Here is a 24,855-nt window from a genome sequence, read left to right on the forward strand (position 1 = left end):
GAGAAATCAAACTTTTTCAAACTTTTTGTTTTTTCTTTATTTTTCTTTCCTTTTTTTTAAAAAAAAAAAAAAAAAATTGTAAGCGCAAAGTCACCATCAGAGGAATTACAGATTATGTAGTTCTGCTCTGTGGCCACTAGATGGAGCAAATTAACTACTTTAGACATTTTTCAGTTTAGGTACAAGAGAAAATTCAATACAACATTTTTATTTTCCAGGTGTTTTCTGTTGTAGGAGTTATGTGAATGAAAATGAATGAGGGGCACAGACTCACATCTGTGCTGTCTTTCATTTTCAAACATGGATATGGCATCTCTCTGTGCAGTTCTGTTGTTAGTTATCGCTAATATTAACATCATTAATATTATCAATAAAATAATTCTGTGAGATAAATGTGGCTCCCTGAGAGGCGAAGATAAATCATAATAATATTATAAATTTGTTTATAAAACAGTAATTATACACAATCTATTGAAAGAGAAAGTCAGCAACAGAGAAAAAAAAAAAAGGCCTGGCATGTTAACATGCATTGAACCGAGGACCTTCATTTGAAAATATTTTACCCTTGGGACCCTGATAAGAAAATACATTTTATTTAGGTTAAATATTAAATGGTTCAGATGTCATACTTAAAGAATGACAAACTGAAGACTGACTAGAAAAGTTAAACTCGCCATTCATAAATTATCCAGTTTAAATTAAATCATAGTGAAATTAAACAAGGTTTCTTATTTACTTCAGACTGTCATATTCTTCTTTTGGCTCCATGTTCTCATCAGCATCCCTCCTCATTTTCTCTCTGGCATCATCCATCACCTGCAATAAAATGTTATATATCTAATTTGTGACTCAATTGCTCTGTTAATTCTAATGAGTTATTATTTGTAAATGCTTGTGAAACTCCTGAATTTCTAAATAATCATGACTTTGAAGCCAGTGTGTGTTGCGATGTGTTTACAGTGTGTTCCATCCATGTTGTGTTTGCTCATTGTTAGTTTCTGCACACCATAAAGCTCTGGCAGGCTGGCAGCATCTTTTGCAGCTATCACTGACACACTTTCCAACATGTCCGCAAACCCACTCATTTCAATGGAAACACTTTGATTGATTGATTTGAAAGTTTATTTTGAACAACAACAACAACAGACAATGAAAAGTTTGTTCAAAAAGGAGTGGGAAGAAGTCGAAACTTATCTAATCCCACCCCTTCTCCCTGCACAAATGTACAATACTAATACTACTACTACTACTTCTTCCGCTACTACCACCACCACCACCAACAACAACAACAACAATAATAAAAAAAAGAACAATACAAGAAAGAAAGAAAGAAAGAATCAATAAGAGTATCCTGTGCACACTTAGTGACTGTCACACCCCCACTTTATCCCTGTATCCCGTGAAAACATCTTCATGTTTTGTTTTAAACTGTTGCATGTTTGGACATTGCCTGATCTCCTCACCCTTACTGTTGCACAGTCTTACCCCACAGAATGAAACGCAGACGTCACATCTTATGCTTAGCTCATGGTCTTGACGGCCTGCCTGTTCTTGTCTCCCCCCACTCGGCTCGCCTGTTGTGACTCTTCTCTAACTACTTTCCAGGAAATGCTGCCGTCCTCCGCTGCTGCTGCGTTCACTGACCTGCTTCCTGCTGCTCTCACCTTTTTCACTGAAAGGGTCTTTGAATAACTTGACCGACAGTGTTAGTTCGACCCTAAGGAATGCATCAAACGTTAACGCCACATTTACATAACCTAACATTTACTAAACATAACCCCAGGTTCCTTTCTTTACACAGTGTCTAAATTTTATAGCAAGCGGCTTTGTTAAAAAACAAACAAAAAAAAAAAAAAAGAAAAGAAAAAGACTCAATATATGATGATATTCAAAAGAGCCCATCAGATCGCCCCTCTATGTCCCCGCAGGTATCCTTTAATTTCAATTCAATTCAGTTCCATTTAATTTCAATGTGATTCCTTCCCTCTACAGTAAATAGGTGCATCTGCTAAACAAGCTTCTCCCCTACTTTGCCCCTGTACCTGCTAATCTTTATATACAGTTATAATTATATAGAATTATTATTATTGTTGTTGTTGTTGTTATTTATTTATTTATTTATTTATTTTTTATTTTTTTACTTTTTTTCAGTTCTTGGTCCAAAAACGCTTAATCTCTGAATCTGTTACTTAAATGGCACCTTACCCTCTGCTTTTAAAATGGCTGTGATCAGGCCTATGATTAAAAAAAAAAAAAAAAAAAGGGGTGGGGTGGGGGGGGTGATAAGTGATAAGTAGCACGAGTTACTGCAGCTGATCTGATATCTCTTTGGGCAAAATTGAATCGTAGCCACACAAGACATTTCGCCTCTTATCCAAGGGGCTTCATCAGTTCATGCGCATCGGTCTTTCTAGCTAGTGCGGACTAGAAAGACCAGTTGCCTACGATTCAATTTTGCCCAAAGAGAACGATGACCTGGATAAATGAGAATATCCATAGACTGATCTGATATGAACTGTGTTTTTAGAATCGGCTCCACAGCCTCCGCCAGATGCCAGCCTCCTTATTTGAGGTTGTTCTGTTTTTCATGGCTATCCCACAGCGTCCAAACAGTCAACATCAACAACTTGTCACCTCAGAAACACGAAGAGGCATAGCAGCACATCACACAGTGGGATGGGCTGACTGGTATAGATGAGAAAGGTACATGTTGGACACCTTTCTCATGTCGTGTTTTATCGACTTTTCCAGAATTTAAAAGAAAAATCAAAATTGGTTTTGGTCACTTTTGTCCCTCAAGTTGTACAACAGTTCAGCTTTGTTTTAACTCTGAGATGAATTCAAAGCACATTTCCCATCATACACACACATACTCTTATCTTACTAGTACTAACACCCTCTTTAAATCAGTGTCTGTTAATAGAAATGAGGGGGCACTCGGATTTGAACCGGGGACCTCTTGATCTGCAGTCAAATGCTCTACCACTGAGCTATACCCCCACATACGCTGATTGTCACATGTCTTATCTGTGTCCATGTGATGTGGAAAGCTGTGTACACATTAGGCTATGTACACTTTGTCAGCTCTGGCTCTCTCTCTCTCTCTCTCTCTCTCTCTCTCTCTCTGTGTGTGTGTGTGTGTGTGTGTGTGTCTGTATTTACTTAATGCGCTGTCGTCCACAAGGAAATACCCAACATCTTCCCTACCAAGGGACCTTGACTGGAGGGAAGAGGTTTTCACTACTGATCATATTCCACAGTAAGGATGTGTAGGGATGCACGGAGCACTGTGGCATCATGCATACTCCCACTCTTTCCCACAGATATGTCCCAAACCAGCCCCCTCCCGTCAAGAACAGCCTGGAGGACAATGGAGTAGCCTACCATCCCTTTCAATTGTCGAATAGTCAGTGCGATATTCTTGTGGTGCAGTTATGGGTGCCGTCGAAGGCCCCCCTGGATCATCCAAGTGCATTGTGGATACTGAGTCTGCAAGTTTTTATTGTAACCAAATAATTCTCAAAGTGACATAACTGATCAGCCCAAGGAAGAGCTAACCACGGTGACCAGCCGTTGTAGTGTGGTAGTGTAGTTTGGTTTGAATAAAAACCTGCATGCTGTTGGCCCACCATAGCACCAGGGCTATCCCTGCTATAGGGTATCATTTATGTAAACTTTATAAAATAGTTTTGCTGTGACATTTGTTAGATATCGAAAAACTGATCATAGAAATTATTCAGAGATACCAAATATACCATTTTACCTGTAGCTCAAATATCCACATGAAAGGTAATAAACTACACTGACTGACAAACCAAAACAAGGAAATCCAGATGTCTGTCTCTTATTTATCACATTAGCCTACTTACAAACCGGACCACCATCTTTTCCACAGTATTCAGTATGTTTTGCCATATCTTGGGTGGCCTTTCCTGGTGATCTGTTATGGAATGTGGTGAAATGTTAAGCTTGTGTGGAGTCTTCTAAAATAGTCCTGGACAAAATAGACATGATGTGGATGCACCGGGAGAAACTGTGGAAAAATGATCCACCTTGCCAATAGACGTCACACACCTACACGCTCAAGTTTCCTCAAGTTTGAAAGTTTGCAATTATCTTTTTAACTGTAAACCACATTAAAATTTGGCCCTCGTTAAAACTTCCATCCACGTTACATCAGTTGCGTCGAGATGCTGAGATGCTGAGCTGTGTGTGTGAGGCCTATAACTTAGCACCAGGTTAGTTTTTACTTGTGAAACCATGTGATTGGATTGCATGCATTGGTCAAAAACTGGAGATAGATGGTTGCCTTTAGTGCTACGGTCTACACCAATGGTCATGAATCTTTAGACCAAGATCTACTGTTCAGCAAAACGTGGAGTAAAAGCCCACAGATGTTTGAATTCTGAATAGTGTTGCCTGTGAAAAAGACCCTCTCAGGCAGCTTAATCTACACTTCGGGATACCATTACGGACTTTTCCATGCTGTAGTGCAATTGTCACCTGATGTAAAGTGCGTCTAGCGCAAGTGAGTAAGGAGTTTGATGTCATGTTTGTTTGCTGGTTAAAAGTTTGTGTGTTTAGCTGATATGTGAGATGCGTTCATGTTTCTGGTTACTGTGTGGCTTCATACAAGCTGCTAATATCGTTCAGCTACTAGCTAAAATTGGTATCTTGTCTTAGACATCATGTTTAGCTGTTAGGACATTATTTGAGTGTATTTTGGTTACTCTTACTACTGATTCTATAGCCGACTGAACAGCCGCTCGTTGGTCCGCTCGTTAATTGATCATGGTGCGCAGCACGTGTCATTAGCAGCTAATTCAGCCATCATATTGATGCTGTGCATGTGTAGAACCAACAGAGGGCGGTGTTGCACTGCTGATGGGCATTTATTCACTGCTAAAGGGGGATATGCTGTGCCAACCACAGTTAGGCATGTTTAATATAGCTGCATTATTTAGCTGTTTTTATAGGCTGTATTAATGTGTACAGTAGATATATTTTAATACATTTGTGAAGCAATGTAGTTTACAATTCTACATGTGACTGTTTTATTTCATACAGTTATTTGACATGTTTGCTTGATTTATGTTTTTTTGTACAGAACCACTGAATCGTGTGACAGGTGCAAAGTGTGGTTGTGGTGGTGAATTAAAGATTTAAATGAAAGACATCTGTGTGATTCTAATCGATCACCCGGAGTGAGTTCTACTTTATTGATCCAGTATAGTGAATGCAGGGAAAGCTACACCTTTCCCACATTGCCTCTTTCATATTTATTTATTTATTTATTTTTTTATAACCAGTCCATTTTCACGGTTGTATGCTTTGTCAAGACACAGAAGGAACTGAAATATCCTCACTTTCTCTCAAAATCAGACTGGAAGGCAGAGATTAAAGTATGCATGACTGCAGTAAATGCAGTTTATTTTAACTAGGTAAGGAGAGCCACAGAAGGCAGACTCAACATGGGATAAAAAGGTGACAGGTGCACTGGTAGACAAAAAAAAAAAAAAAAAAAAAAAAAAAAAAAAATCCCTGAGAAATCACTCAAATATGTACAGGAGCCCAGTTTGGAAAAATGTGACTGTTACCTAAAAGTGACTATTTTGCATCCCTGAGGTACCGCCGCATACTTTGTCAAAGTGTGAAATACCTTCACACTTTCTCTCAAAACAAGCCTAGACATTAAAATATAGATGACTGCAATTAATGCTATTTATTTTATCTAGGTAAGGAGAGCAACATAGTTCTTCCCACTGAGCAATATGGCACATGACAACAAAATGGAAATAAACAAGAAAACAGGTACTATCCACAGTATTACACCCCAGTCCACACTATGCAACACATTCCCAAAGTCAGTGTGACGGCTGTGATTGCACATTACCAGGTAGAGCTCTGTAACTGGTGTCACAGTTAGAGACACCCGGTCTCACACATTGAGGCCTGTCAGTCAGGCGGCTCCTGGGCTTTGTTTTGATCACTTTCACCTGTGAAAAGGCCATCACACAGGGATACGCTGAGCCAAAGTAAGCTTTCACTTTCAGTGCACAGAAGAGGAGAAGACCTTTTTCCCTGCTTAGTTGCTGTCCTCTGCCCTGGCTTGTATTTCACTGTCACATTGTAGTTCAGTATGTCCCTGTCCACTCCTTTTGGTAAGGAAAATGCATCCTGCACCTTGACAGATACAGTGTCAGTGTCAATGGGAAGAAATGGATCTGTGATGAATTTGGCAATGTCGTACATGACATGGATTTCCTGAAAACTCTATTTTTTATTTGCTGCTTTATTTAAATGGGCACTGAACTGCTCAGGTTTGGCTTGTCTTACATCCTGTGCCCGTCTGTCCAGGTTTGGTAGGTCAGTGTCTCTCAACTGAGAGGTCCACAGACCCACTTTGGCTTTGACTGCATTGACAGTGCTAACTGTGTGATGTTAGACACTGTAGACGCTACTTTATCCATCCAGCAGATGGTGTTGTATCTGTATTTATTTTTCCTGCAGTATAAAAATCTCAAACAGGGACTGTGCAGGGCCACGTGGTTCACAGTCCAAGGCTACATGGCTTGCTCTCTAACAAGCTCTAAGGGTGTCTAATCATGTGCCATGCAGGGCCGGGAGGCTGCAGGTTTTCATTCCAACCAAAAACTCCACCAGGTGACTTCACTGATCAGCTCACCTTGTATCAGATAGGAGGAACTAATCAGTGAAATTACCTGGTGGAGGTCTTGGTTGGAATGAAAACCTGCAGCGTCTTGGCCCTCCATGGCACATGATTGGACAACACATCTAAAACCATCAACGTCATATACTTGCATCCCAAAACTCTCAATTTCAAAGAATCTCAAAACATTTTAGTAAAGCTGGTTTGTAAACTGCGTCACGTGAGATCCTGACCTTCCAAAAGACACTGCAGCCTATGTGGAGAAGGATATCATAGCAGGGCTCAGGTACATAAAACCTCTTTACAAAGAGAAATACACATTTGAGAGCTGAGTGACACTGGTCTACAGAGATGTTGACAAGAAAAACTGATAAGTTTTCTTCCATATCCTGTCCACCAAGAGAAAATCATGTAGCCTAACACATGACGCTGTATCCTTCACACTCATGCCTCAACGCAGCTAAACACCTGTGGGAGATTTTGGAGCAATGTGTTGGACAGCGCTCTCCACCTGCATCCTTGAAACACCAAATGAGGGAATATTTTGGAAGAGTGAAGCTCCATCCCTCCAGTTGAGTCCAGAGATGTGGATAATCTGAGCCGAGGAGCATTGAGGCTTTTCTGGCAGCTTGTGTTGACCCAACACCCCAAAAAGACACTTTATACTTTTTTTTTTTTTTTTCATTTCAATTTTTTCCTGTGGTGAGGTTAAAAAAGTAATGAAACAATCCCTCAAACATTTTGGATATCAAAGCAATTTCTCGTGAATTAAATGAGAGCGAAATTTAAACTATTCTCATTTTGCTGAGGACCCCATGGAAAAACCTCACTGCCCCCTGGAGGCCCCCAGATCCCACTTTGAAAACCTCTAGGTCAGGGGTGTCAAACTCGTGCCATGGAGGGCCAAGAGGCTGCAGGTTTTCATTCCAACCAACAACTCCACCAGGTGATTTCACTGATTAGTCCCGCCTCTCTGTTTCGAGGTAGGGTGATCAGTGAAATCACCTGGTGGAGTTGTTGGTTGGAATGAAAACCTGCAGCCTCTTGGCCCTCCATGGCACGAGTTTGACACCCCTGCTCTAGGTGATCTCATTCTTTCAGTTTCATTCATCCATCTATGTCAGAATCATTAATTTAAAATTTAAAATTTTATAAAATTTATAAAATTAATCAGATTTTTTCTTCACTTTGCACTCTTCTCAGGAATTCCTACTTATTGTTTTCGATTTAGAAATAGACTGCTACTTCTCCCACAAAGATAGATGAATACATATAGGTCAGTCTTTTAAGGTTCATACTGCTTTCAAATTATCAGTGTGCAAATTTGCAATTTGGACAATACATATTATTTTTTATTCAGAAACAAATTAAGCTTTAGGTTAAAAACAAACAAAAACGGCCAGAACTGCTGTCGGCTGGTTCAGTAAAAACTTGACGCTCCCGTAATGGAGACACAATATCATATTGATGGCTGCAGATGGTTAAATTGTGGCTTAGCTTCTTATTTTAACTCGTCAGTGAAATAAATAATATCTCTCTCTCTCTCTCTCTGTGTGTGTGTGTGTGTCTCACAGTGAGCATCTCTCGTCTGAAGTCTACGAACACACTCCGTACCGCACCGCCATCATGAGTGTGTTTGCTGACACCAAAACAGATTGAGTTTCATACAAAACGACCCGCAGCAGATTTCTGTTTTCACTTTTATTCTCCGAACTAACATGTCGGCCGTCTGGAAACCCGCTGTTTTGGCAATTTGATGAGCTTTTAAACATTCTGGAGACAAATATCGCAGAGCTGAGCTTTCCTCCGCGGTGAAGATGTGAGGTTTGGAGCCTCTCCGGACAAAAGGCAGAAAGCTTGAGCGCTCTGCGGGACTTGAACACGAAGAGACACGAGTCTGCTGTCGGCTCCGATCGCTCTCTGCTCTCAGGATTTGTTCCAGACGTGTATTTGAGCCATTTTTCTGTGAGCAGAAAACACAAAGTGACTCGACATCCCGGCAGCAGAGGAGAGCGGCGGGGCGGATGAGTCTACACGGTCCTCATGGTTTGTATAATCTCCGCCCTCCGCTCCGGCCGCAGCATCAGTCCAGTCCGACTCAGTTTGCTGTGCACCGACCAGACGAGAGAGAAGACAGAATGGCAGAAGTGGCTCCAGCTCCGGCCGCCGCCGCCCCGGCTAAAGCCCCCAAGAAGAAGAGTGTCAGGCCGAAGAAGAGCGGCCCCAGCGTCGGGGAGCTCATCGTTAAAGCCGTGTCCGCCTCCAAGGAGCGGGGTGGCGTGTCTCTGGCCGCCCTCAAGAAGGCTCTGGCCGCCGGAGGCTACGACGTGGAGAAGAACAAAGCCCGTGTCCGCCTAGCCGTCAAGAGCCTGGTGACCAAAGGCACTCTGCTCCAGACCAAGGGCACCGGAGCCTCCGGATCCTTCAAACTTAACAAGAAGGTCAAGGCCGACAAGCCCAAGAAGGCGGCCAAGAAACCCGCCGCCAAACCCAAGAAGCCCGCCGCCAAGAAACCCAAAGCGGCCAAGAAGCCCAAGAAGACGCCGGTCAAGAAACCCAAAGCCGCCAAGAAATCTCCTAAGAAGGCCAGCAAACCCAAAGCGGCTAAGAAACCAGCCAAGAGCCCCAAAAAAGCAGCCAAGAGCCCCAAGAAGCTCACCAAGAAGCCCGCAGCCAAGAAACCTGCAGCAAAGAAGGCCGCCAAGCCCAAAGCCAAGAAGGCGGCGGCTCCCAAGAAGAAATAAATCTTCAAACTTCACACTTCAAACTACAAAACACAAAAGGCTCTTCTAAGAGCCACACACTTTTTTAAAAGAAGGAACCTGTTTTTCATTACATTCACTATATATATATATATATATATATATATATATATATATATATATATATGTATATTAGGTATTCAAGTAACTGCTAAATAACTAAACATGTCTAACAACTCACATCATTGAAACGTGTGTTTGTGTGTGTATATGTAGAAAAACCGACCCAAAGTGATCAGGAACTCTGCTGGGCTCCTTCAGTGTCCCGTCTCAATTCAGTTATCAAATCTGAAATACACCACTAGCCATTCAATTAAAAATGCACACAAATCCGTAGCTTTCACATCTCACATCATCGCACATATTTTGTGCGTCATGGAAATAATTTCTTCGCTCAGGTATTTGTATATTTGTATATTTATTTATTTATTATTATTTATTTATTTTTTTTTTAAAGAAATGGGACAGGACATGTTAATGCACATATAAATGTAAACACGTGAGATTGGAGCCGTGTGGCTAATTTCCATCTCTAGTCTAGTATGAGGGAATAAAGGCGAACAATAATGGCGTCTAAATGTAAATGTTTTTTTTATTATTATTATTATTTTATATTTCATTTACTATATTTTTCCCTGTTTCCTTGTGTAGGCAGTTCCTTTAACATCAACACCAACAAAAAAAAAACGGCTGCAGGGTTTGGCTCCACCCAGCGCACAGAGCGCTGTCTGTCTTCACTTACGTCCGCAAAGAAGATTGAAAAACAGCAGCTGCTCTCCCATTGACATCAGTTTCTATTCATTTGCTAAGTGACCAAGAAGCAACATGTCTGGCCGCGGCAAAGGAGGTAAAGGTCTGGGAAAAGGAGGCGCTAAGCGTCACCGCAAAGTTCTCCGCGACAACATCCAGGGCATCACCAAGCCCGCAATCCGCCGCCTGGCTCGCCGCGGCGGAGTAAAACGCATCTCCGGCCTCATCTACGAGGAGACCCGCGGGGTGCTCAAGGTTTTCCTGGAGAACGTCATCCGCGACGCCGTCACTTACACCGAGCACGCCAAGAGGAAGACCGTCACTGCCATGGATGTGGTCTACGCTCTGAAGCGGCAGGGCCGCACTCTGTATGGCTTCGGAGGCTGAACCCACACCAACCACAATAATAACACAAAGGCTCTTTTAAGAGCCGCCCACAATCCACTCAAGAGCTGACTCCTTAGTAAATGAACGTGAATATTATTAAAATAAAGATTAGAAAATATATCGTACATTAAGCAGAGGCGTTTATATATTTGCTCTGAATTTAAGTCTACGTATACTTAATAAGTATAAATAAGTAAATACAGCACTTAAACGTATTTGAATGCATGCAACTATGTAAATACATGTAACGTCACTCAAAAAAAACAACGCAGATAAAAGTTCCTTCTAATTCTGTCACCCACGACGCATTCATGAGCTGACTTGCTTATTAAATTGGCAGTTGTTTAATTAATGGCTAAACTGGTTTTAAAGTTTATTAAACATCACAGAGGAGGGCGCAGGTTTTTTTTGCATTCGACGTTCTAATGGCTTGTAATTGGCTAATTGGCTTGTAACCAATTTAACTAAAAATGGAATGATTTTGTATCATGTTAGACATTTAACAGTTTGGCAGTGGGCTCGTAATTCTTTGTCCACACAAACTAACCAGACGTCTTGTTACTCATTCCACTACAAATCCAAGAGCTGCTCATCAACAGGGAAAAAAATAACAATTTAACACATGATGAATTTCATTTCTGTTCTGATTTTCATTCAGGTGTAATACATTGTGTAACTTTACTGTACTTGTCATAAGTACAGTATGTCCGCTTCATGTTTGAAATATAATACATGTGAAAAATAATAATGCGGGAAATGGTTGAAGCTGAAATAATTTTGCATGAATGAGGGGGGCAACAGTCGGTGGGCAATGTGGGGTGACTGTCGTCAGCCAATCATACAGACGGAGCGGCGCAGTGAACGTGACGTCATCGGGTCAATATCCAGCGGCGGCGGAGCGCTCGGACCACATGAGCTGTGAAGCAGCCGACCATCAACATGCCTGAACCCGCAAAATCCGCGCCCAAGAAGGGCTCGAAGAAAGCCGTGAGCAAGACCGCCGGCAAGGGCGGCAAGAAGCGCAGAAAGACCAGGAAGGAGAGCTACGCCATCTACGTGTACAAGGTGCTCAAGCAGGTGCACCCTGACACCGGCATCTCGTCCAAGGCCATGGGCATCATGAACTCGTTTGTCAACGACATTTTCGAGCGCATCGCCGGCGAGGCGTCCCGCCTGGCTCACTACAACAAGCGCTCCACCATCACGTCCAGGGAGATCCAGACCGCTGTCCGCCTGCTACTGCCCGGAGAGCTGGCCAAGCACGCCGTGTCCGAGGGCACCAAGGCCGTCACCAAGTACACCAGCTCCAAGTAGACACCAGCTATTCTAGCGCCAACAACAAAGGCTCTTTTAAGAGCCACCCACCTCAATCAAAGGGCAGAGTCGTTAACATCTCTTTAGATGATGATATAGTGGTATATATCACCGTTTACAATACACTACGTTATGTGAATTAATACTATGCATTATGAAATTCAACATTGGAGTTTATAGTAATGTTGACTGAGCAGTAGAGTGAAGTGAATCTGGTTTTTCATGCACTGTCTCTTGACAGGCCATTTACATGCACACACTCGCACCTAACTCTGATTAAAATTGATTAGTTGCTTATGTTCAACTACACAGACACCAGCTATAGAAAAATGTAGTATCTGGTTTTATTATAGTACTATTTACTTTATTATATGTATTATATATACTTTATTATATGTACTGTACTTTACATTGCAGACTATATCAAATGATGCTGGGCCAATGTAGCACTCATATAAGAGAGAGGGCTTAGAGCCACATACGTCTGTATATCACAGCTGAAATCCTCAAAAATCATAACTTAACCAATAGTATTTTTTATTCCAGTGTTAGTATAGTATTTTGGCTTAATCGTTATATATTTGTTCGGGGAAGCCAAATGAGCTTCAAATTTATAATATATCTCATATATTTATATGGGGCGGCATGGCTCAGGAGGTCTGGTAAGCAGAGGGTTCCCAGTTCGATCCCTGGCTCCTCCAGGACGTGTCAAGGTGTCCTTGAGCAAGATACTGAACCTCTCACCACTCCTGATGCACAGCTTGGCATCTTGCATGGTAGCCTCTGCCATCAGTGTGTGTGTGTGTGTGTGTGTGAAAGTGTGAGTGTGCGTGTGTGTGTGTGTGAGAGAGAGAGAGAGAGAGAGAGAGAGAGAGAGGCAAACATTGTAAAGCGCTTTGAGTGGTCAGTAGACTAGACAAGCATTATAGAAATACAGTCCATTTACCATTTATTTATATTTGTTGCATTTAGTGGGGAAACGCGGTTTGAAGCTAATGTATTGATATAATTTTAAAGAAAATAGATCATTGCATATCTACAGTCTACCTCTATAAATGACTTATTGCTACTCTCCTGTGACATGTTTGACATAGTCTGACATGTTTCACAATCAAAAAGATTGTAAGTTTAAACTTATGAACAAAACTAACCCTAACCTTAATAAATATTGTGCTGGCTAAATCAGAGGTTGCATGTATGAAACAACTGAAATTACAAGAGGTTTTATTTATTTGTATCGTTATTTTTCCAGATATTTTATTGTGTTATTTATGTGAAGCACCTTAACCCCAAGTCAAATTCCTTGTTTGTGAAAACTTGGCAATAAAGATCTTTCTGATTCTGATTTTATGTTGACGAGTTTAACGAAATACTGGAGGGAAAGCTTGGCGGCGGGTATTTGAAAACGCCTTTTTTCCAATAGCTGGGTTTCAGTCACGTGGTTATGATGACGCGCGAAGCGGGCGCGATTTCAGATGGAGGGCAGGAAGTAAAAATGGAGACAACATCTATGGAGGAACCCGTCGCAAGAAGTATGTATTGTAGGGATTTAGATCCAGTTTCAAAACAAAGATACACGCAATTAATTGCCATATATATCAGACGAGACCCGTACCTCATGAAGATGAGCGAGTTTTCAACAGACCTCAAAGATTTGCCGACAGTTGAGGCTGTTGACATTACAAACTATCTGGTCCTTCAGACTTCATACTACACAAAAGAGCAGATGAAAGCCTATAAAAGTCTGGAGGCCTATAACTTTTTTGTCAGCGGGTGGGTCCACAACCTCGGAACCAAACGGCTCCACGATGATCATCGTTTGGTCTTCGCCAGGGTGAGTGTTTGTTCTTATATTGTTTATGTGTTAAGATGCTAGCAGCTAGCAGCGGCTATAATGTCAACAAACATGCAACACAACTTAACGATGACGTTAGCCTGACAGTCGTTTATGTTTCAAGGTAAACCATTCTCAGAGATCAAGCGAAACACCTCTGAAGACCTGGATTATTGCAAAGGAGGATGGAGAAGTCATTGCAGCTCATTGCAATTGCATGGCAGGGTAAGTAATTTACGTAGGCTAGGATGTTTACCACGAGATCACACACACACACACACACACACACACACACTGCCAGTGTACTTCAGAGCCAGTGAGGGAAAAACATGTTAATTGATGTAAAGTGCTATTCCATATTAGTATTACTAGGCTATATTGCACATCATCAAAAGTGCTGATATAGATTGCACGTTGCCCCTGGTGTAGATTGCATTTGAGGTTTAAAAAAATGTCATATTGTATTCTATTCACAGACTATCAGAATCGTGTTCTCATGTAGGGGCAGTTCTTTTTTTCCATTGAAGCTGGGGTAAAGATGCGAGATACAGCTTCCTGCACAGCAGAGCAGTGCAAGTGGCTGATGCCATCACATGTAAAAAAGGTAGGGTAACACGTTCACAGCATACCAAATGTGGGACAGAGAATGTTATTTTTGGGACACTGTCTAACAGTAGGCTAAATTATGATGTTAAAAAATTAATGTTTATATTGTGCCCCTTTGGTTTTGTCTTTGCCCTGGTTAATTCATTAGGACACAATATACAGTAGACAAATAGATTGCTTGTCTTTGTCTACATTTCATTGTCTTTGGGGATTTGAGGGGATTTTCTTCATATTCCATCATACCTAATATCCCCTCAGTGCACTCTTCTATTCTATTCTATTCTATATTCTGTCTAAACCTGTGTAGCTTGTGACATTGTGGTAAGTCACAATTTCCCAGTTGGGCAAAGAGGAGCTAAGACAGCAAAGACCCACATAAACACAGTTTGGCATCTCAATCCTGTGATGATGGCCTTACTTGTTTTCCTCACAGCCATCGGATAAACGCCAGATTTATACTGCATATGAATATGTTATGGACCACAGAAATGTGGACTTAATGATCTTCTTTGTGTTAACTTATTTTCAGATTCCTGCTGCTCCAGTAGCTCTGATCGACTTCTCCTCGGCAAAATCCAAAAAACAAAAGCTTGACCGTTCCATTGATGGCAGGACAACTGAAAATAAGGTTGGGAAATCACTTCCATGCCCAAGAGTGAAGAGAGGGTCAGAAACATATGCTAGGTTTTTTGCAGAGGTGGGAAGTAACGAAGTACAAATACTTCGTTACCGTACTTAAGTAGATTTTTCAGGTATCTGTACTTTACTTGAGTATTTAATTTTCTGCCGACTTTTTACTTTTACTCCCTACATTTGAACACAAATATCTGTACTTTTTACTCCTTACATTGTCAAAACAGGCTCGTTACTTCTCTCTCCCTCTCTCTCTCTTTTTGGTGGGGGCGGGCGGGCTCCTTACCACCAAAAAAAACATTACAACACCTGCACCGGCACCGTACGAGAACAAAAGGCAGAGAAACTTTCCAGGCTACAGCAGCGCACTGACATAGATTGTGTAACAAAGTGAAGAGTCGCCACTCCGAAATACTTTCACTGGCTAACAGCAGCACACTGGCTTAGCTTGTCTATTCACAGAAGAGGTATCACTTCGGCTTATTTTTCATTCTATGTTATCACATGCATACTACTGCTCATTCACTGGTGGTTGAATTGTTAGGTCTGTTTGATAAGTAATTTACATTTTAAAACACATAATAATAAGATAATAAGAGTCAAGCTTACTGGTAAACATCTACTCCTTCAAGATAATTTATTATGTTCTACAACTCATAAACATACACTAACACTACATACTGAGTGTTTGAGCAGCATATCTCCTCTGTGCTACAAAAGATCCCTGGTAAAAATTATTCCCCCACAGTTTCCAAAAATCCTGGAGGAAACCCTGCACAGAGAGGGAAAGGGAGAGAGGGCGCGGGGCATGAGAGCAGTTAAGAAAAAGAAAACCATAAAGAGAAATCTGGAGACATGGAGGAAGAAAGTTGCCAGGGAAGATAACGTTAACCGACAAAAAAAAACAGAGTCGGAAAAAATCTCTTAAAAGTCATATATGTTAGGTATAGTGTTGAGAGTACCAAAGCTATTATCAAGGTACTCATTCAAGACCTCTGGGCAGTTCAGTCTTGATTATTGTGTGAAAGTGGGCTTGCAGCAAAACTGTACCAGCACTTTGCAGGTTGTTAATAAAAGAGGAAAAGTTCCTGTTTTGTGTGCCCTGAACTTTTTTCGTCAAAAGGTTATCGAAAAGGTATATGTATCATTAATGGTAAAAAAAATCATTTTACTTTTTACTTTTGTACTTAAGTACATTTCAGAGTCTGTACTTTCTTACTTTTACTTGAGTAAAGAAGTTGAAGTGGTACTTCTACTTTTACCAGAGTCTTTTCTCACACAAGTATCTTTACTTCTACTTAAGTACAGAATGTCAGTACTTTTGCCACCTCTGGTTTTTTGAGACCTTAAGCAAAAACTGTCCAAGGAGTGCAGCACTGATGGCTAGGGAGCCTTACCACAAATAATTCATCCCCAAATCTACCATGCTTCCTAAAACTGTTCTTGAATACAGAACACCAGAGACTATGCAGCTAACCCCCAAAGAGCTTGGAGAGCTATGTCAGAATTTCCAGCTAGAAGAGCTCACCCCGTCCCAGGTCCAGGTTGTACAGAGGGCAACTCGAAGTCAGAGTGCAAGCAGGATTTGGTTTAGGCAAAGAGCTGGACGCATTACTGCCTCTAAGCTGAAACAAGTTCTTAAGACCAACCCCCAGGAACCATCCAAGAACTTGATCAAGGCCATATGCTACCCAGAAGCATATAGGTTCACCACAGCCGCTACAAGGTATTTAGGGTTTGAATTAGGGTAAGGCAGAGGTAAGATTTTGGGGTATGAGGCTGTCCACATTTAGAGCTGTAACTAAAAAAGTGTTCTGTGAAGTGGGAGAAGAGTCCATACCACTATAACTATAAAGCTGTGGTCCATACTCTGCCATCTACCGTAGGCCTTCTTCAGTTAGAACAAATTTTTACTGTTTTCATAGTTAACTCATGGAATGGACAGCCCTGGAGGGTCAACATTAGTTATAGGGTTATAAGGCTAGGGTTATGCAGGAGTAGGACTAAGTATAGGGGTTAGGGCAGTGTTTCTCAAACCACCACTTAAGCAGGACCACTTAAGCAATTGAAAAAATCTTGCAGACCATCAAGGCGATTTAACATGTGATATATACCCACCCTCTTAAACAGGAGTAGAATAGAGGCCATTTAAGCCTTTTGGCACCATGGCACAATGATTGTGGAGCAGAAAGAATGAAGTGGTTCACCTGCTGACAACTGAATAGGAAATGGAGTGGCTGTTGGCCACTTTGCATGAATGAATATGAGTGAATTGGGCATGATAATGGCACTGTCATTCATCATATTTTTCTTGATGACTTTTCACCACATCTGCTTGTGGACCACAGTTTGAGAAACACTAGTTTAGGGTAATGGCATTTAAATCACTGAACTGGCTCTACATATCCAATACTAAGTAATAATTTCCTTTTCATGTTTTGCCTGTGTACTGTTTACAGTTATGGATACAAACATGAAGCACAAGCCAGAGGAGCATATGAGAAGCTGATGGGTCGGGAGCATGCAGGCTTCTCATGTATGGACAGTGGTGTCTGGCTGAACCCCAAGTGGCCATACATGGGGTCCTCCCCTGATGGGATTGTCACTTGTGACTGTCACGGAACTGGCATCTGTGAGATTAAGGTAATATTACAGTCTCTGTTGTAGTCAACTCCTTAAATCTCGAGTCAGAGTCGAGTCTCAAGTCCCCAGTGTTCAAGTCTGAGTCAAGTCGCGTGTCACCAAAGAAGAGAATGCTTGAGTCTGAGTCTGAGTCAAGTCTGAGTCCTGGACCCGAGTACTACAACAGTAACTAGTGTCAGTGTTGTAGTACTCAAGTCGACTCGGTCTTGACTTGTATTCATTCTTGGCAGGTGGAGACATGGTCGGGCCATCGGTAACACTATTAGTGTTACACTGTTAGTGTTACCTATGACCCGACCTCTTTCCATAAGAATCAGTGAACTGAGCAAAAAGGCAGAAAATATATTTGCTAATTTATTGTTCACGTGTCCTTCTCATTGTGATTTTAGTGCCCACACTCTCACCAAGATGAGGCCAATCTGCGCTTGTGTCCTGGGGGAAAGGGCTTCTGCCTCATCAATGATGGGGATAATGTCAAGCTGGACCAGAGTCATGACTACTACTACCAAGTTCAGGCACAGCTTCACATTGTAGATGCTGAGTACTGTGACTTTGTTGTGTGGAACCGCAATGACATTTTTGTTGAAAGGATTTTGCCTGATCTTGAATTTTGGGATGATGTGATTCCTAAAGCTGAGTGCTTTTTTAGAAACAGCGTACTTCCAGAAGTACTGGGACAGCGAGTCACAAAGTTACATGTGTAATGTGATGAAAGGATATGAACTTAGGTCCAGGCACTCTTGAAGGTGGGCTGTGTGATATATTATATGCACAGGTTTTCTTCTATTCAGACAAATTAAACAAATGAGCTGTTCATACCTGCTTGACAGTTTCAACTGTGGCTCCAGTCTTCCTCAGAAGGGTCATCTGACGTATTGCTGAAGCGGGCAAGCGGCACCATCAACCAGCACCGTCAACCGCCCCCCCTCTCCACCTAAGGAGAGGGGGGGTGTGGCCGACCCGACAGACTCTGACAGGTCTGTCAGGTCGTCAGCAATACGTCGGATGACGCTTCTGAGGAAGACTGGAGCCACAGTTGAAACTGTCAAGCAGGTATGAACAGCTCATTTGTTTAATTTGTCTGAATAGAAGAAAACCCGTGTATATTGTAATAAGAGACAAAATGAACTTCATCAGTTGTGTGATGTATTGCTGTTATATCAATACTGTTGTATGACAATTTTGAATATTGTTATGACCTGAGTGTGGTCTTTGTGAGTTCTGACTGTTGTATAATTTGCCTTGACATACTAGTTATTATATTCACATTATTTATCAGAATAACTTAATATCTTGTGAGAGCACCAATTGTTATTAAGTTGTATATTGAGTAGCACTACACAATTTGGAAATTGTGTACTGAAAAGATTAAATGCCATTGAAAATACAGAATAATACATGGAGGTTTATTTACAAGATCAGATTTTTCAACAACTGCTAAAATAACTACAAGAACATGGTATGCAATAATAGATTGGAATCCATTTCGTTATATATAATACATATCGCCAGTACAATTGGACTAGTGGAGAAAAATATTACATTTGAAAACATATATACAAACTGATGTGTGTCAGGGCTCAGGTACTACTACTACTCCACCCTGTCCTCCTACTTATCATCATCATCATCATCATCATCATCGCCAAGCAGCAGGAATCAGGTACTGCACACTACTACTACTTACCCCCCACTCACCCACCCCGCCCCTCCTGTGAGCCAAGCAGGTGCTCCAGACCAACATGTGTAAGGGCTCAGGTACTGGACTGATTGAATATCCCTCCCTCCTCTCTTCTTCTCCTCCTTAGTCCAATGGGACAACAGACTCCGAAAGATTGGACAAGACACAGCAAATAACCCCAATCTTGTCAATCAATGCTAGTGCCTCACCTGGTTTTGTTGCCATGTGTTCTATGGGCATAGCCCTGCTTTGCAGAATCTGATATTTTCTTCTGACTAAACCTATGACTCTCTCAACATGAATACGCAAATTAGATATTTTTCTAGTTTCTGCCACCTCATACGCTCACAGCTGTTTTCTCCCCTTGGTGAATGCAGGTATCTGTAGTGTAGCACAGTAAAATCCCACACTATCACCAACATTGAACCCACGGTCTGCTAGGACAATATCTCCAGGTAACAGGTTTTTTTAGGAGCCCACTCTCTATTGTGATCTGCTTATCACTGACTCTCCCTCCCCAGGCACGAGATATGAAAGTAACATAGCCTTGGGGTGCAACACCAATCAGAAATTTTACAGTATGGTGATGCTTGTAGTTGGACCACGTTTGTGCTTGGGCTAGTAAATTAGAGGGCCTCTCAATAAAAACTTCAAAACAGTCAACTATCACAGCAACTCTACGTCCAAATTCCTGTCTGAATGCCATTGGCATTGTATCTTGAAGTACATGTCGCTCTGGCCACTCAATTTGAAATTCTAACCTTTCATGAAGTATGTCAATAACTTTATGCCAAAATCTAGAAGCAGTGGACAGAGAGATCTTGAACCTGAAAGCTAAATCTTTCAGCGGGAGATTTAGCCTCAGCCTCAGCAAAACTAAAATGAACTGTTCAAATTTAGACAGCACAGACTTAGGGCCACAGGTGATGTAGGGCTTGCACAGCTCAAATATCTGAATTAAAACTAAGAAGTTCGGGAGCCCCGTGTAGAACTTTGTCTTGTCTTCGTTTTTTTCAAAGGACTCCTGGTTGAACTGTGTGTCCAGTGCCTTGGTCCGAAGATCTCCCAGCTCTGTTGTGTTCTGTCTCAGAACATCCTCCATCTTCTCGATGTCATCCATCGTTAGCTCAGTCTGGCATCCGGCATCTGCATAGCCTGCAATATAGCAGTGGGGAGCATAATTAGTTTATTCATGAATATGAATCATGTTAATTGTTGTGAAGTTATCTTTTTGACAACCTTTTTACAAACATGCAAGTTCTCTGGTCCAATTATACAGGATGTTCACAAAGTCTCTTTACAATTTAAAAAATGTATTTTTATTTTTTATTTTTTATTTTTTTTATTTATTTATTTATACACTATCTAACCCTCCTAACCCAGACAGGCCACATGGCCTGTCTGTCAGGGATGGACCTATGGGGGAGGAAGACTATTAGGGTCTATTTTGAAAACCTAAATCGAGGTTTGCATAGATTTTCGGACAATCCCATTTGTAATATTTAATAATGATGCTGGTTACACATCTTAGCACAATAAGTATCTTCACAATAATTTACCTTGATCATTTAATGTCCCGTTCCCACTGATGCCCTCTGATTGAGGGTTGTCAGCTGGCTGCGTCAGTTCGGAGCTCTCGGCTGTCTGCTTCAGATCTGGGCTCATACCCGGGCTCTCAGCTGTCTGTCGGAGATCCAACACAGCCTCTGCACATTCTGACCGTCTTTGTTGGTCTTCTTTGAGCTTCATTCTCTTCTCTCTTTGAAGAGATGCCTCCGATTTGGGCTTTGTTTTTTGGTAACCGAGGTTGACCGTCGGAGCCCAGTCTACTCAACGTCATTCAAAGCGCTGGGGCAGCCTAAAATGACCCAATGAAGTCCATATTAGACTACCGGTAACTTAATAATCATTAATAAATAAATGAATATTTAACAACAACATAGTGGTATATAAACACAGCCACAAAAACCAAGTTAGCTGGCTAACATACCTCTGATGAAGTGGTCGCTGCAGACACGGGCATTCGCAGACTCTGCTCCTCCCGACCGCAGACGTAGATTTAAAATCCACTGTTTTCGTCGTTTTTCTGTGAGCTTCTTGCATTTCTCGCCCTTGTGAACAATAATTTTTGGTACTCTATAAAATCTTTTTTCTTTTTCTCTGTTAGAACGGTTGGAGCAGCCGTACACGACACAAAACATAGGCATTTTTCACACAGCAGATCCTCAGTAAAATACGCTACCGTAACCCACTTCACTTCCTGCCCTCCATCTGAATTTCGCGCTCTTGCTACGCAGCAATGTAACGTCATGTGAAAACAACCTATTGCTCATTTGAGCACATTCTTAACGTCTGATTGACCAATCAGATTGCTCGGTCGGATCTACGTGTTGTATAATTGCTTTTAACAAATGGAATTTAAAAAAAAATACAGTACAGTTATATTCAACTACAATATTTCAGAAGAAATTTTGAGTGTACCTGCTGCTCTATGGATACAGTGTCTTGTGTGCTTGGCAGGGTTTTGGTAAGCAGCCGATATGGTGACATGGTATGATGTGGTCTTTCATTCATGTTGTGGAGATGTAGGTATTTGTTAGGGCATTGTTAGGCGATTGCCAGGGTACTGGGGATGGTTGCTAGGGCATTGCTGGGCGGTTGCTATGGTGGTCTCGGTGGTTAAAGCAACTTAATGCTGGAGGAAAAAAAAAAAACAAAAAAAAACACAGATTTAAAATGGACTGCATTTCTAGTCTATTGATGACTCAAAATGCATCAAGAGAAACTTGAACCAGGGATCAAACTGGGAACCTTCCCATTACAAGACAGCCACAGTGCCTGATGAGCCACGGGGCCTCCTGGGAGAGCCCTGTGTGAGAGAGACCTGTTCAACTGGCAGAGCCCGTTTTAAACATGACGCCGCTGGCTTCTGACATCTGTAACGGCCAAAGTACGTGTTGGTTTTCTTCACACTTTAGATGACTCTCTCTCTCTCTCTCTCTCTCTCTCTCTCTCTCTCTCTCTCTCTCTCTCTCTCTCTCTCTCTCTCTCTCTCTCTCTCCTCTCTCTCTCTCTCTCTCTCTCTCTCTCTCTCTGTCTCTCTCTCTCTCTCTCTGTCTCTCTCTCTCTCTCTATATATATATATATATGTGTGTGTGTGTGTGTGTGTGTGTGTTTGTGTGTGTGTTCTTTGCATTGCAAAACAGGCAAATAATAATGATAAAAAAAGTATGCAAGGTAATAAGATGTGTTTGCTTAAAGGCCAGCACAATAATATACATACTGAATAATACAAGGGTACAAGAAAATTGGCACAAAATTACCCCATGTTTGTAATTTGTAAAAACGGGGGAAAAAAGAATAAATACAAATTAATAAATACATAAATTTACAAATGAATGAATGAATGAATAAATAAGTGTTACTCCTGAACACTCCACACCCCTCACCCCCCCTTTGGGAACAAACCAAGAAACTGGAAAGTTGGATTTCTTATAAAAGTCAACAGGGATGTGCACAGATAGACACTAGGTGGTGCTAGAGCACCTGCCATTGCCCTAGTCTGGACCAGCAAGTGCCCCATTATTAATTTATTAACAATTTAATTGCAATATCTATCTATGCATACACACACATTGTGCCTCTCTCCGTTGTAATTTGAATGATGACAGCAGAACAGTCCTTTAAGTCTACTCATTAGGAGTTTATTCCTAAATGTGAGAGCTGTTGACATACAGCACACAAAAACAAAAATCAATCAATAAATAAATAAGTATAATATATACTACTGATAATAGTACTGGTAATACTAGTAATAATATATACATGTGTCTTCTTTTTACTCCTTAACCTTAGCATGAAATATAAATATAATTCATATAATATATATAATATAAATACAATATATTTTAACCTCTATGTAAATGAAATGTTTGTCTTGTAAACCATTAGTTGCTTATACAGAATAAATTAGCTATATTATTTAATATTTGTCTTTGTTCACTATTAACCTTTAATTTTATCTTTAGTTTGAGTTAAACCATATGAATTAACCTCATATACATGTATTCGCATACACAGAAATGTTTTTTTAACTGATCCGTTTACATTCAATCATAGCTACAGACACAATGGCAACAGCAGCAATGTTAGCCGCTAGCAAACATAAGCGGTAGCATGAGCTTAACTTTCACTATAAAATAAATAACAGAAAAAAAAAACGGAAATGACACAAACCTCATTGGCTGCATTACAACATACAAAGGGGTAAGGCTTCTTCCTGAGTGTTCCTTGACTTTTATATACACTTTGAACGCGTACAAAACTTAACTTGGAAAACAAAACAAACGTCTGTTACTGTTAGTTGTCTCTGTATGCATTTAAACGGTCCCCCCGGAAACCGTTGCAGAACATTAGTTCAGCCTCCCTGTCTCAATTCTATTTGTGATATTCTGAAGGGTTAAGAACTAAAAATGTCTATTTATCTATCTATCTATCTATCTATCTATCTATCTATCTATCTATCTATCTATATCTAAACACACACACACACCCATATATATATATATATATCTATATATATATATATATCTATGAATGTCATTTGGACTGGTAGTGTGGTAGGGTGGTGTCGAAGGGGGTAAAATGGTCACAACTGAAGGGGTCAAACTACCAGAAGGCAACATAGCAGACATGCATGACAGCTACAAACACCTTGGAAATCTGCAGGCAAATGGAAACCATGAGGAGGCCACAAGGAGGTCAACCACAACTAAATACTTCCATAGAGTGAGGCAGGTCCTGAAGAGCCAGCTGAATGGACAGAACAAGATCCGAGCCGTCAACACCTACGCCCTGCCGGTGATCAGATTGGTATAATATCCTGGCCAAGGGAGGAGATAGAGGCCTCTGATATCAAGATCAGGAAGCTCCTCCCAACACATGGAGGGTTTCACTCCAATTTCAGCACCTTGAGGCTGTACCTGCTAAGTGAACACCTCAAGCAGCAGAGGCCCAATGAGGAGGAGGAGGAAGAGGAGGAGGCACTATCATGGAGGGACAAGCCCCTGCATGGCATGTACAGACAGACAGCAGAAGTTGCTGATATTGAGAAAACATACTTCTTCAGGCCAGGAGGCATAAGAATCGGGGTGAGGTCTTCTTTCTTCTTCCATATATTGTCATCATCATATGTCCAGCTCAGTGTCATGCAGCCACGCCCGCGTCTCAGGTCTGACTTCGAAGAGGCCCTCCTCAGAAGGTGGTCTATACAGGGGACAGGTGGTGATTATGTGGTCAGCAGTCTGCTCAGGCTCCCTACACTCACACACAGCACTGTCTTCAGGAGCGATTTGAAACAGCCGACCCCGGTGCGTAGGCGGTTCAGGAGGGTCCATTGCCTGCGAGGTGGAGGTGGTGAGAGGGGGAAAAAAAACGTGGAGAAAGTCGTAAAGCGTAGTCGTCATGACTCTTTCTGTACTCCAGCCACGGCATCTGCTTCCAGTTGTTGGGATAAGCAGGAAGACATTTTGAGTCCATATGGTGCTTGAATGTAAAAAGCATGAGACAAATGGAA

At 41.4% G+C, this 24,855-nt stretch overlaps 3 protein-coding genes and 1 non-coding gene across 4 annotated transcripts; 3 read left to right on the plus strand and 1 right to left on the minus strand.

Moving 5' to 3' along the window:
• Positions 1–2,928: 2,928 nt before the first annotated feature.
• On the minus strand, positions 2,929–3,000 carry trnac-gca (transfer RNA cysteine (anticodon GCA)). Its single transcript has one exon. It is a non-coding gene; the product is annotated as a tRNA-Cys (tRNA).
• A 325-nt stretch (positions 3,001–3,325) lies between these two features.
• LOC115363225 (histone H1-like) lies at positions 3,326–9,414 on the plus strand. The gene is made up of 2 exons (XM_030057334.1): positions 3,326–3,348; positions 8,808–9,414. The coding sequence occupies exons 1-2, from the start codon at positions 3,326–3,328 to the stop codon at positions 9,412–9,414; spliced, it is 630 nt and encodes a 209-aa protein (XP_029913194.1).
• An 824-nt stretch (positions 9,415–10,238) lies between these two features.
• LOC115363264 (histone H4) lies at positions 10,239–10,593 on the plus strand. The gene has a single exon (XM_030057376.1). It carries the CDS (start codon positions 10,258–10,260, stop codon positions 10,567–10,569), a length of 312 nt encoding a protein of 103 aa, XP_029913236.1. The 5' UTR covers positions 10,239–10,257; the 3' UTR covers positions 10,570–10,593.
• Positions 10,594–11,499: 906 nt separating this feature from the next.
• LOC115363257 (histone H2B 1/2-like) lies at positions 11,500–11,897 on the plus strand. The gene has a single exon (XM_030057369.1). The coding sequence runs from the start codon at positions 11,509–11,511 to the stop codon at positions 11,881–11,883; it is 375 nt and encodes a 124-aa protein (XP_029913229.1). The 5' UTR covers positions 11,500–11,508; the 3' UTR covers positions 11,884–11,897.
• The last annotated feature ends 12,958 nt before the right edge of the window (positions 11,898–24,855 follow it).

The sequence above is a fragment of the Myripristis murdjan genome, chromosome 8 (assembly GCF_902150065.1).
Source record: "Myripristis murdjan chromosome 8, fMyrMur1.1, whole genome shotgun sequence".
Taxonomy (NCBI): domain Eukaryota; kingdom Metazoa; phylum Chordata; class Actinopteri; order Holocentriformes; family Holocentridae; genus Myripristis; species Myripristis murdjan.

Coding starts and splice junctions, on each gene's coding strand:
- LOC115363257 (XM_030057369.1), top strand. CDS start 11,509: ATGCCTGAACCCGCAAAATCCGCGCCCAAGAAGGGCTCGAAGAAAGCC.
- LOC115363225 (XM_030057334.1), top strand. CDS start 3,326: ATGTCCCAAACCAGCCCCCTCCC. Junction 3,349..8,807: donor TCCCAAACCAGCCCCCTCCC/GTCAAGAACAGC, acceptor GAGAGAAGACAG/AATGGCAGAAGTGGCTCCAG.
- LOC115363264 (XM_030057376.1), top strand. CDS start 10,258: ATGTCTGGCCGCGGCAAAGGAGGTAAAGGTCTGGGAAAAGGAGGCGCT.